The 13,767-nt window shown below is 37.9% G+C and overlaps 1 protein-coding gene across 3 annotated transcripts in view; it reads right to left on the bottom strand.

The window, feature by feature from the left end:
* Positions 1-13,767, bottom strand: part of LOC126416060 (ATP-binding cassette sub-family G member 1-like) — an 884,121-nt gene that overhangs the window by 26,496 nt on the left and 843,858 nt on the right. For all 3 annotated transcript variants that reach the window (XM_050083536.1, XM_050083535.1, XM_050083537.1), the window contains one exon: positions 7,594-7,832. In XM_050083536.1, the coding sequence (XP_049939493.1) occupies positions 7,594-7,832 (239 nt within the window). The remainder of the gene's footprint in view (positions 1-7,593; positions 7,833-13,767) is intronic.

Below are 13,767 nucleotides of genomic sequence, written 5' to 3'. Positions count from 1 at the left end.
CATCGTGTCTTCTTGTTATGGGAATTTGCATGACTGATGAGTGGTTTTGACATATCAGTTTGCCTGCAATTCCCAGCTTCTGGATCTGCTTTCATATTGTTTCGGTACTGACAAGGTCCGTCAGTGTGACATTCAGTTCTGCTTTGACTTTTGCAGCTGTTTTTTGTTGTTGTCAAAGTTACCTTCAATGACAGACTGTCACAATTACTCAAAACACACTTTTGTCTGTATTGTGACTCAGTGGATGATGTTTTTCCATTTTCTCTCTATGCAGTATAAATCTAAATCTTTGATACAGTGCCTTATAAAACACAAAACATTTTGGCTACCTTCATTATGGAAGTACTCTCCATATGAGCACCAACTACACAGTCTACTGTTCTGACCACAACTAACACTTGGAACAGATTGAGGATATTGCACAGGTTCTGTTCTTGGTCCAACACAACAGCGCAATCATCAGGCAGGGATAGCATCTGCATGTAAGTTCAAGCGTGCTTTTCTGATGATTTATCCATATTTTTGTCCACCCCTGTGTAAAAAAGTTATAAACGTAACAGTCACTTCTCTGGAATGTGTAAGACACCATCAACCACATGGGGGGAAAGTGAGTATTATTCAAGAAGAGGAATAGCCTGTCTTTAGAAATTAATATTGAACAATGGACCATTTGTGCATTATGAATTACATTACACAACAGAGTAAGAAGTATAGATTTATTTGGAACTCATAAATTTTAAGAAAGCTTTGAGTCAGTTACAACAAAATCCTTCACACCTACACTTTTAAAACATTCACTACATCAATTAGGTTGGTACGTAAGTTCGTATTGGGTTTTATTTTGTATGTTGGTATTCCAGTTTCTATGGGTTTATTTATCGACTATCATTTTTTATTTGTACTTCACTATAGCTATTTGAGTTTACTTATTGCTGTTTCGTCATTTGAAGATAGTGAGTGGAGCTATGGATGCTAGAAAATACAGTGCCAAATGGAGAAATCGGAACATTTCTAACATATTCTTCTGTTTAAGTTCAATAGAGGAGTGACAGCAGTGGAGGCAGCCAGAAACATTTGTGCTGTGTGTGGGGATAATGCTACTGGGCAGAGCACAGCAAGAAAATGGTTTACTCATTTTAAGGAGGATCGTTTTGACATTGGTGACTCTCCACTTTCTGGAAGACATTCTGGGTTTTATGAAGATCATTTAAAAGTATCAATGTAAAATGATCAACATCAGTGTACTCAAGAGCTGACAAAAGTGATAAATCGTCATCATTCCACCATCGTGCGATATTTGCATGCAGTGGAGAAGGTTCAAAACTTCTGTGTATGGATACGTATGCTCTAAACCAAAATCATAAAAATCAGTGCCTGGCCATATGAATATCTCTGCTTGCTTGTCATAAATTGGCTTGTTAACACCACTGACCATTCCTATCCTGTATTGTCAGTGCTGATGAGAAATGGTGTCTTTAATCTAATATAAGTAAAAGAAAGGAATGGTTGAGCCAAAGCAGGGTAGCAACACTCTGTATAAAGACCTGTACACATCCAAAACATATAATATTGTGCATCTGGTACAATAGTGACAGTTTGGTGTACTACAAATTGCTTCCCCAAGGTGTAACTATATCTGCTGACATTTATTGTTAAGTGATGCTACTCAATGATAACATCTGCTCGCAGTCTGCTAGACTGATAAAAAACAAATTGCTGGGAATTTATTCTGTACCCATCTTATTCACCTGATCTTGTGCCCTCAGATTTTCACCTTTTCCACTCTCCATTAAAAAATCTTCAAGGAACTTCCTTTCCAGATGAAAATGTGCACTGAATATGGCACATTCTTGGATTGCTCTGAACCTGTTAAAGCACATGACTTGCACTCGGGTACAAGGCTATGGGGGTGGCTTTTTTACATGAAAGCTACTTTTTGGTAAATAAGACATGCTGGTGTACTTTAAATGAAAGAACTACTCAAAACCTGAAGGTTCATCTGACAGTAATGGGGAGACACTTGTTTGGAATTACTGGGCAAGATTGGGGAATGTAAGTATGAGTCAGGGGCAAACAAGAGAGGTGGATGTAATTACGACTGTAATGGAAATGAGTGTACACAAGATAGAACACCATACAGCTACTAAAACAGGACCACAGACAGGGCAGTCATTAGTGAAAGTAGAAGACCCTGTTAATTGGGACTGTAATTGCGGTCCTTGTGATATTTATTACATTGGGTAATGGAAATGGTGTAATTTGGAACAAATGCTGAATACTGTATGCTTTCAATCATGATTAAACAGTCGTGAGCAGTGGAAATGTCAATTCTGATAAGAAATTACACATTTGCATTTTATCCCAGTTAGTGTTATTTCTTTGCCTCAAAATCACATGATTTCTACAGTCGCAGAAATGAAAAGTTACCCCACCATTGGCAGACTGCTGTAAATAGTGAAAGAGAATACATTAACTAAAGTCTCTGTTCTGTGTATCTGTTGTGTTTATTAAACTTATGGAAAAAAGGCTATGAACTTATGCACTAACCTAATATAATAGTTCACTGAAGAATTTGTGGAGGGGGGGGGGGGGGGGGTCCTAAAAAATTACACTCAAAATTAGAGAGATCACAGAGGACCCTCTACAGATATACTCTGTGATTAAGAACTAACAGGTGAAAATCAGTTTATTATTATCAGTAACAATTTACACCCATTAACAGCAACTGTTCAAAGTGATGATTAGTAGTATCAGTTGGTACAGCACAGCAATGTAAATTTTTGCTAGACTCTCTAAAATATCCCTACTGTCTGTTGTAAGGTAATGTCTAGCTAGAAGATATTTCAGTTTCTGTAGGGGTCCCATACAACAACTATTGCATGCAATATCAAAGGAAAAACATCAGTACGAGATCCAGTGATCTCGTTAGTATGGAACAGGATCTCCTTTTCCAACTGAGCAATGAATATATCATTGATAAAATGTTCACAGACATTAATGTTTATCTTTCCTCCAGTAATATATGTTTCTCTATCTTTACATTTGTCCTCTATCCTTTCCTGCTTAGCTATTTTGAATTCCCTGTCAATCTCATTTTTAAACTTTTATACTTCCTTTTGCCTGCTTCATTTACTGCATTTTTATGTTTCTCCTTTTAAATGCAATAAATCCTTCGATATACAAAGATTTCCACCAGGACTTGTCTTTTTACTTATCTGCTCCTCTGCTGCCTTCATTACTTCATCTCTCTTCAATGTAGATTCTCTGAAAGAGGGTAATAGGAAAAATGACCTTGAAGTATTACTCGGTTCTTTCAATTTGACACCCGTTATTGATTTTCCTACTCGGGTGGTAAAGGATAGCAGCTCACTGATAGATAACTTCTTTATAGACCAAGATAAGTTTAACCAGATAAATGCTCAGCCTGTTGAGAATGGTCTTTCTGATCATGGTGCACAGCTAGTTACAATATATGACATAGCTCCATTCAGCAATACGAAACAGTCCTCCAAAGTAGTATGTTCAGTCAACGATTTAACAATTGCAAATTTCAGGGAAAGCCTACAGCATTTAGACTGGGATGAGGTGTACCGTGAACCTGATGCCAATTTAAAATATAATTTATTTCATGATATTTTTGTAAATGCATTTGAAAACTGCTTCCCCAAGAAAATAGTTAAATATACTCGTAAGAAACCTTGTAACAAACCATGGCTTACTAAGGGTATAAAAATATCTTGTAACCGGAAAAGGGAAATGTATCTGACAGCAAGAAAGAGTAGTGACCCAGAAACTATCAAAAATTATAAAAACTACTGTGTTATATTAAGAAAAGTTATTAAAAAATCCAGGAGTATGTGTATCATGTCTGAAATCAGCAACTCTGATAATAAAATTAAAACAATTTGGAATATTATTAAAAGAGAAACAGGTCAACCAAGAGCAGAGGAAGACAGTATTACCATCAAATTGAATGAAAGCTTTACGAACAAAAAGTCAGAAGTTGAAAATATTTTTAATAATCATTTTCTAAATGTTGTGGATATAGTAGGATCCAGGTGTTCATTAGAAGATGCTAGGCTGTTAATGGAAGAGGCCATACCTATGCAATTTGATACAATTGAAATCTCACCCACTTCTCCCTCTGAAATTAGGAAAATAATAAACTTGCTTAAAAGCAAAAACTCACATGGAATTGATGGCATTTCCAGCAAAATACTAAAAGCTTGTTCTCAACAGATAAGTAAGATTCTCAGCCACCTGTGTAGTAGCTCTCTGGAACAGGGCATTTTCCCTGATAGACTGAAATATGCTATTGTTATACCTTTGCATAAAAAGGGGGATAGATCTGATGTCAACAATTACCGTCCAATCTCCCTTCTAACAGCTTTATCCAAAATTTTTGAGAATGTAATGTATTCAAGAGTAGCTTCACATATCTGTAAAAATGAAGTACTAACAAAATGTCAGTTTGGTTTCCAGAAAGGTTTTTCAACAGAAAATGCCATATATGCTTTCACCAATCAAATTTTGAATGATCTGAATAACCGAACACCACCCATTGGGATTTTTTGTGATCTCTCAAAGGCTTTTGATTGTGTAAATCATGAAATTCTGCTAGACAAGCTCAAGTATTGTGGCATGAGTGGGACAGTGCACAAATGGTTTAATTCGTACCTAACTGGAAGAGTGCAGAAAGTTGAAATAAGTAGTTCTCGTAACATGCAAAGATCAGCACATTCCTCAAACTGGGGAACTATCAAGAATGGGGTTCCACAAGGGTCAGTCTTGGGTCCTTTGTTGTTCTTATTATATATTAATGACTTGCCATTCTATATTCATGAAGAGGCAAAGTTAGTTCTCTTTGCTGATGATACAAGTATAGTAATCACACCTGAGAAACAAGAATTAACTGATGAAATTGTCAATACTGTCTTTCAGAAAATTACTAAGTGGTTCCTTGTAAAAGGACTCTCACTGAATTTTGATAAGACACAGTACATACAGTTCCGTACAGTGAATGGTATGACGCCATTAATAAATATAGACCTTAATCAGAAGCATATAGCTAAGGTAGAATATTCCAAATTTTTAGGTATGTCCATTGATGAGAGATTAAATTGGAAGAAACACATTGATGATCTGCTGAAACGTTTGAGTTCAGCTACTTATGCAATAAGGGTCATTGCAAATTTTGGTGATAAACATCTTAGTAAATTAGCTTACTACGCCTATTTTCACTCATTGCTTTCATACGGCATCATATTTTGGGGTAATTCATCACTGAGGAATAAAGTATTTATTGCACAAAAGCGTGCAATCAGAATAATAGCTGGAGTCCACCCAAGATCATCCTGCAGACATTTATTTAAGGATCTAGGGATATTCACAGTAGCTTCTCAGTATATATACTCTCTTATGAAATTTGTTATTAACAACCAAACCCAATTCAAAAGTAATAGCAGTGTGCATAACTACAATACTAGGAGAAAGGATGATCTTCACTATTCAAGATTAAATCTAACTTTGGCACAGAAAGGGGTGAATTATACTGGCACTAAAGTCTTTGGTCACTTACCAAATAGTATCAAAAGTCTGACAGATAACCAACAAGTATTTAAGAAGAAATTAAAAGAATTTCTGAATGACAACTCCTTCTACTCCATAGAGGAATTTTTAGATATAAATTAAGAGAAAAAAAAAACAAAAATATTAAAAAAATAAAAAAAATAAAAATAAAAAATAAAGAAAAACAAAAAAACACAAAAAAATAAAGTTGTTATATTAACTTAAGTATGTTGTTAAATTAACCTAATTATGTCATGTATTGGAAAATTCGACTCGTTCCACATCATTACGAAATATCGTATTCATGATCCATGTAACTAGTATTAATCTAATCTAATCTAATCTAATCTCAAAGCTACCCATTCATCTTTTATTGAAGTCCTTTCCCCTGTTTCAGTCAATCATTCTCTAATGCTTTCTCTGAAACTCTCAACTTCTGGTTCTTTCAATTTTATCTACGACCCACATCTTTAATTTCCTACCTTTTTGCAATTTCTCCACTTTAACCTGCGTTCAGAACCAATAAATTGTGGTCAGAGTCTACATCTGTCCCTGGAAAAGCCTTACAGTTTAAAATCTGGTTCCAAAATCCCTGTCTTATCATCTGAGACCATCCAATGTCTTCAGGTCTCTTCCACATATATAACCTTCTTTCACAATTCATAATCAAGTGATTCCGATGATTAAATTATTCTTTGTGCAAAATTTTAGCAGGTGGGTGCCTCTTTCATTCCTTTCTCATAGTCCATATTCACCTACTATTTTTCCTTCTCTTCTTTCTTCCTACTACCGAATCCCAGTCACCCATCATAACTAAATTTTCCCCTTCCTTATCAATCTGAATAATTTCCATGATCTCATCACACATTGTTTCAATCTATGCTACATCTGTGGAGCTAGTTAGCATATAAATGTATACTACTGTGACAACAGTTGGCTTCATGTCTATTTTGACTATGATACTGCATTCACTGTGATGTTAGTAGTAGTTTACCCACATTTCTATCTTCCTGTTCATTATTCAATCTACTTTTGATTTTGTACTGTAACCCTGTACTCAACTATCTAGAAAGCTTGTTCATCCTGCCACCAAATTTCACTAATCTCCATTATGTCTAACTTCAATCTATCCATTTCCCATTTTAAATTTTCTAACCTACCTGCCTGATTAATAGATCTAACATTCCACACTCCAACCCAAAAAATGCTAGTTTTGCTTTTCCTGGTGGTGACATCATATTGAGTACCCCCACTTGGGGATCAGAAAGGGGAACTATTTTATCTCTGAAATATTTTAGCCAGGAGGATGCCATCATCATTTAACCACACAGTAGAGATGCTTGCCCTCGGGAAAACTAAAGGCTGGAGTTTCCCCTTGCTCTCAGTCACTTGCAGTACCAGCAAGACAACGTCATGTTTGTTGGTGTTACAAGGCCAGATCAGTCAGTTATTCAGACAGTTGCTCCCTCAACTACTGAAAAGGCTGCTGCTTCTCTTCTGGAACCACATGTTTGAGTGGTCCCTCTTATAGTGATGTTCAACTTTAAAATCTGGGGAATCATATGTGTTGCCTAAGTAGATGTTTTCTACAGTTATTTGTTCTAAAGCATTGCAAGCAAACAATGAAGTATATAGGAGGTGTTCCAGAAAGAATCTGCTTGCATAATGACAACACATCTCTGAAGACAGCTACCACCACTGTTTGGATCAAAGACTTATTAGTCCAAATTATTTATATGACTTTTTGTACCATTCAAGAATAAGTTAACAGTAGATCTTGCTTTGGAACATGTTGTGCATCTAACAGCCCTGTATTTAACATTAAAGTTAAAAATTTTTTGAATATTATGTAAGGCAGTGTAAGTGAGGTGAAAAAGGTATTTAACACAATGCACATTTCTCAAAGCAAAATAAATAAATAAATAAATATACTGTTTTGGTCTACTAAGTTCCATTCTTTGGCCTGCAGCCTTGTCAGGTAACAAATCTACAGAGTATAAGACACAGATGCCTGGAAATACTCACTGAAGTCTGCTGGGTTGTGGTAAGGAGGGCAATGCAATCCAAGAGTGTCCAAGAATGGTAACAACTGTGATGGTGTGCCCTGGTAAACACAGCGACCTGCAGAAAGTGTATATACATGGTCAAACATCTGGAAAAGTAGTGCACTAGGCTGGTGAATTGTACAGACTACTGTACGGCCCTCCTGTGCCAGTAGCTTCAACAGTGACAAGCACTGAGAACACGACGAACTGTCCAGGCCCCTGTGGATGTAAGAAAAACAGCAATCACTGCCAATGTTCACAAGAGAGAACACATAAAGGTGAAACATTTTGACTAATTCTATGAATTTATGGTGCAGTCAGAACAATCAAAATATTTTTATGTTTATGCAGATTGCTAATAATATGAACATTAGTGACATTCAAGGATATGTTCTACTGACAGACAATATCTACACCCTCAGAATGACCACAAATCACTGAGGAGAAATGCTGAGGTGTGTGTATCATTGTCTGCCAGCAGTAAATGCTGTGTAAGTGATCATTATATCACACTGAAGCTGAAGTCAGAGAAGGGGGGGGGGGGGGGGAATTCCAGGGCCACAAGAGCAAATTGATGGGTTTCTAAGAGTAACAAACGATCCCTCTCTGGAAATGGTTTGCTGATGTTTAGTTTATTGCATTGGAGCAGTTGATGACTCACAGTTAAAATACTGGAAGAAGTTATCGATTATTAAACCTGGAAGAATAAATTTAAGTATCACTATGATGGCAACCTCTTCTTTTTTGTTTTAAATGCAGGCTGGCTGATCACTAACATAAAATGTAAAGCCACCCACTCTGTAACACTGCACATTCCCGTGACCGACTAAATACTTTTGGGATGTTCCAATTGTACAACATGTTCATGAGCATTACTGGATGTATTAGTTTGCAGATATTAAATTCAACAATCAAATAGTCTCAGGCATAGGTAAAGCAGGTGGCACACTTTGGTTCATTGGTAGAATAGTAGTGATATGCAATGAGTCTACAAATGTGATTGCTTAGAAATCACTTGTGTGACTCATCCTAGAATGCTGCACAAGTTTGTGAGATCAATACCAAATGGGACTAACAAGGGATATTGAACATATACAGAGTCAGGCTGCATGAATGGTCACACACTTGTCTGTCCCACGGGAGAGTGTTCCAGAGATACTGAAGAAACTGAAGTAAAAGACACTTGAAGATGAACCCAAATATATAACACTATAGGGAAAAATGGTCTTCATTATCCTTTTTGAAAGCTGTCGGTGGCACAGAAAGGAGTTTCATATGTAACAATAAAATTCTTTGATCATTTGCCCAGTAACATGAAAGTCTGATAGGTAGCAAAGCACATTTTAAATCTGTCCTGAAATAATTTCCCCTGGACAATTCCTTCTATTTCATGGACTAATTTCTATTTGAAAACTGATGGCCTGCATAAAAAAGTGTAGTTGCATGCATAGGACTAAAAAACAACGTGTTCATTAAAGTTATTTAATCATGTATACATTTCATGTAAACTGACTCGTTCAACATAATTTTGATAAAAGAATCATTCACATGATCTATGGAATATGTAACTAATAAAAAACTAACTCATTATCCTGAGAAAGCCTACTTACAAAATTTCTCTCCTGTAGCAATCACGAGGATGAGATAACATTAATTATAGCACGCACAGAGGCACTGTCAGTTATTCTTCTGGCGCTTCATTCAGTAATGGAATGAGAAACCCTAAACTGGTACAGTCTGAAGTATCCTCCCTTATGTGTTTCACAGTGGTATATAGAGAGTGGATGTAGATCAGTGGTAGTCAACCTGGTCCCTACCACCCACTTGTGGGCATTCCAGCTTTCATAGTGAAAGGTAGACAAGTGGGGGTTAAAAATATTTGCATTTGTTTTCACAAAATTTTGAAAAAAGTATGTGGTAAGTAATTATTATTTAATGCTTTAACTTGCTTTGACCCAGCTTTACAAAATTTTGTAACATACAGCTACTTCCACACTTTATAAATCACCATCAGTGTGGAGCTGGTGGGTGGTCAGAAAATTTTACTGCTAATTGATATAAAAAGTGGGTAGTACGTAAAACAAACTGACTACCCTTGAGGTAAATGTAGATATGCCACTGCCTTACTTCAATCTGTGAAAATACCTACCTATTATTATTAGAGTTTAAAGTCATGTCAGCAATGAGGCCCAATCAGGGACAGAATTCGGACAATCTGAATTTGTTGTCTGAGTTGACATTACTCAGTGACTACCTTGAACCCACTCCCAGCTTGTATGTTACATATCTAACGACTTCTAGAAGCAACAAAAATATGATTTTCAGTATTTGCATAGTTATTGACCAAATTTAAAAAAATTAAAAGTGTTGTCATACTCTATTCATTAAGAGGTATAATCTTGTGTTAAATGTTTAAAACAATGAGACACATATTACAGTTAGAAACTGTGTTTGTCTTGAGACAACATAACTCGCTGAGCACAAATACCGAATCTTTATTTACATCTACATCAATACACCTGATGCTGTGTGGTGGAGAGTACTTTCTGATCCCACCTTCTCTGTTCCATTCATGAATGGGCAGAATGATTGCAAATAAAGCTCTGTATGGCATCTAATTTGTCCGACTCTTCCTGGAAAATACTCTTTCGGAATTTCAAAAGTACACCTCTCCTGTAGCATCTGCCAATGGGCTTTGTTGAGCATCTATGTAATGCTCTCATGCTCAGTAAAGGCCTGGCCAGGCAGAAAGTGTCTTTCGGTAGCAGAGGATACCACACAGGCTGCAGTTCCTACTGTGGTATCGATAGCTACTATGCCGTGGCGTAGGCGCAAGTTCATAGGATGGCACTACGACACCGACGACAGCGTCCTCTAGCAGGCGCTGTGCAGCTCTACGAGCGACGCTGCAGATACTGCCCCTTTGATCAAGAGCAGACCGTTGGGACACTTCGCTTCATATAGAGACTTTGTACACAGTAGTACATGAGAAAAATGCGTTTTTCGATTTTCTTGCTGTAAAAAATACGATATGTAAATGAAGCAATGCTACATCAACTCCTAGAGTCAGTTTTTCGATAGAGTTTCTCCTTTCCTTTAAAAAATTATAAACGACTCATTTCGGGTTTGCACGTCTCATTCACTAAATAATGCTTCTCATTCTATTCCGAGGAAACTAACCGGCACTCAATACTGATTTCTTTCGAGTCTTATAGTCGCAGCTTGAAGATGAAGTGTCTTATTTTTTCGACACTTGCGATGGTTACTGTGATACCGTATTTAATTTCCAAGTATTCTGCACACAAAATTTGAAGGATTTGGCAGTGAAAAACGTTGTCACTGGCTGCTTGACGTTTGGTTATTTTAGGTGGTAGATTGCTGTGTTCTATATGTGGCTAATATATCGAAATTGTTTTTAAAGTTGGAACAAAAGCCATGTCTCACGAAACTATGAAGAAAGTAGAAGTTAAAATATTTTTATTTGAGCGTGCCACGTGCAAGTACCTGCAGCTAGATCTTGAATAGTTCGTGGACATCAAGGCACCTTTTTCAAACTAGCGATCGCGATTTATTGTTGTACTTGCTGCTGAAAGAAAATGATGAAGAGGCTCTACACCAACAGTTACATAATGGAAAAGCTGAAAAACAACCCATATCTAGGATAAAGTGTTACACAAGTTTCTTTAGGACACTTATCAATGGCCATATATTGAACAAAGACAAAGTTATGTGAGTTTTTCAGGTTCAATATGGCCTAGCTTAACTACGTCCCAGATCTGATAAAAGAAAAGTTCGGGAAGGATCCATCAAATAGATATTTGTATCCAATAACGCCTGACGCTAAATTAGACAGAAAATTAATAAGTCAACGTACTTTGAAGACCAGTCGTTTATTTACGATTTATTTTGTTGCGAATGGTGCTTTTTCACATATTAATACCTGGGAACTACAAACAAAAGCAGAACAATCGCATTTTCACTTCACCTAGAACATTCCATTGTGGTCAGGACAGTAAACCAAGTGTGTATTAAATTGGAATGTCTTGCACAGCTATAGAAGAGATTATCTGATCTGCGTCAACACTTAACAAACTGAATCTGTCATAGCCACAGGGACGCGCACGCTGGTAAGCAATTAACTGCGCACGCTGGTATGCAACTAAATGAAGAGCATGCTGTGGCACATTTTAAGTAAGAGGCAGTTTCGCAGACTACTATAGTATCACATTTGAATAAATGAGTGCCTTTAAAGGAAACCAAGCAAATCCTATGCCAGACTACACCCAAGATCTAATTTCTATTTTGTGTTATCCATACATGGGCAACGGCCTTGCGGCAGTGGGTACACCGGTTCCCGTCAGATCACCGAAGTTAAGCGCTGTCGGGCGTGGCCGGCACTTGGATGGGTGAATATCCTGGCCGCCATGCGTTGTTCCCATTTTTCGGGGTGCACTCAGCCTCGTGATGCCAGTTGAGGAGCTACTCGACCGAATAGTAGCGGCTCCGGTCAAAGAAAACCATTATAACGACCGGGAGAGCGATGTGCTGGCCACATGCCCCTCCTATCCACATCCTCAACTAAGGATGACACGGCGGTCGGACGGTCCCGATGGGCCACTTGTGGCCTGAAGACGGAGTGCTTTTTTTTTATCCATTCATAATTTACTTCTGTATTTTGCACACCTTTGAAGTGCGTCACAGAGAATATGGCCCATTGTACCAGCTGTAAGGGCTTTTCCCGTTCCATTCACTTATGAGGTGCGAGAAGAATGAATGTTTAAATGACCTTGTGCGTGCTGAAATCAACCGAAACTCGCCCTCGCGATCCCTATCGGAGTGATATGATAGGGCTCGTAATATATTTCTAGAGTCATCATTTAAAGCCCACTCTTGGAACTTTGTGAGCAAGCAGTGTTGGGATAGTCTGCTACCTGATATATCCGTGACTGACCCAATGTGACCATTCCATTTGATATCCCTACAATATGTTACACCCAAGTATTTGCATGAGTTTACCGTTTGCAACTCTGACTCGTTGATAGTTGATACTGCAATCATAAGATACTACTTTTTTTGTGAAGGACACGATTTTATCTCATGAACAGCACGGGTCTCAGCACTCTGAAGTTAAGTTTACATCTGTTGATGACTCTCCATCCAGACCTCCACTTGTCTGCACGTTTGAATTAAAGAGACAGGTTCAGGAAAAAATGACAAGAAGTCCTCATGTGAATGACATAAGTTGCAGATGCGTTTTAAGGGGACTTCAGTTAAAACCATACCGGATAAATGTTGTGTCAGAACTGAAGGAGCCTGAAATGCAGAAGAGAGTGCATTTCTGTTCATGGCTGTTGAGAAATGTTGCCAGTGGTGTCCTGGACCCACTAAGGCTCATCATGAGTGTCAAGGCGTGGTTCCATCTGTCTGTGTACATAAATTCCCCAAAACAACCGGTATTGGTCGACAGAAAATCCACACGCGATCCATCTCGTATCGCTGCATCACGAGAAGATTGGTATTTGGGGTGCCATTTCCGCGACACGCGTCATGGGGCCCATATCTTTTGATACGGCAGTGAACTCTAACGTGCATTTGGGAATCTTGGAGGAGTTTTATTGAAACTTGACAGACGAGGAGCGCCAGACTTTACGCGCCAGTTTTACGTGCCGCACCCTGTACATACTGTAGGAGTTTGATTCTTTAGAACCGGAGGTTTACTGTTAGTTACTGAAATAAGAAGTCAACATAAGGCCGATCAAAAGAATGGCGGCTGATTTACATTCAGAACCGTTTCTGGGATTCTCACTACGAAGTCACTGCTTTGTTTTTATTAAATTCTGTCATTAGTGTCTTTTTTTAGAACTGTGATTCTACTTGCATATTGGCACTTTAAACTCGAGTATCACAACAGAAATATGCAAGTTTCGGAAACTAGACAAAGGTTCAGGCATAGCACTTAAACCTGTGATCACTAACTGACAGCTCAAGCATACACAACGGTTTCGAATCGGGAAAACGCGGCTGGGGGCGAAGTGAAATGAACGGAGAAAACTGCATGAACTACCGGGAGTTTGTGACGTGTATTTTCAGCACGTGGGAGGTCCGAAACCACAAAGCGACACTGAAAAGTGAATCACTTTTCTGTGCAATGCCG

This window comes from Schistocerca serialis, chromosome 8 (genome assembly GCF_023864345.2).
Source record: "Schistocerca serialis cubense isolate TAMUIC-IGC-003099 chromosome 8, iqSchSeri2.2, whole genome shotgun sequence".
NCBI classification, from domain to species: Eukaryota; Metazoa; Arthropoda; class Insecta; order Orthoptera; family Acrididae; genus Schistocerca; species Schistocerca serialis.
This window is presented reverse-complemented; position numbering and strand designations above follow the sequence as displayed.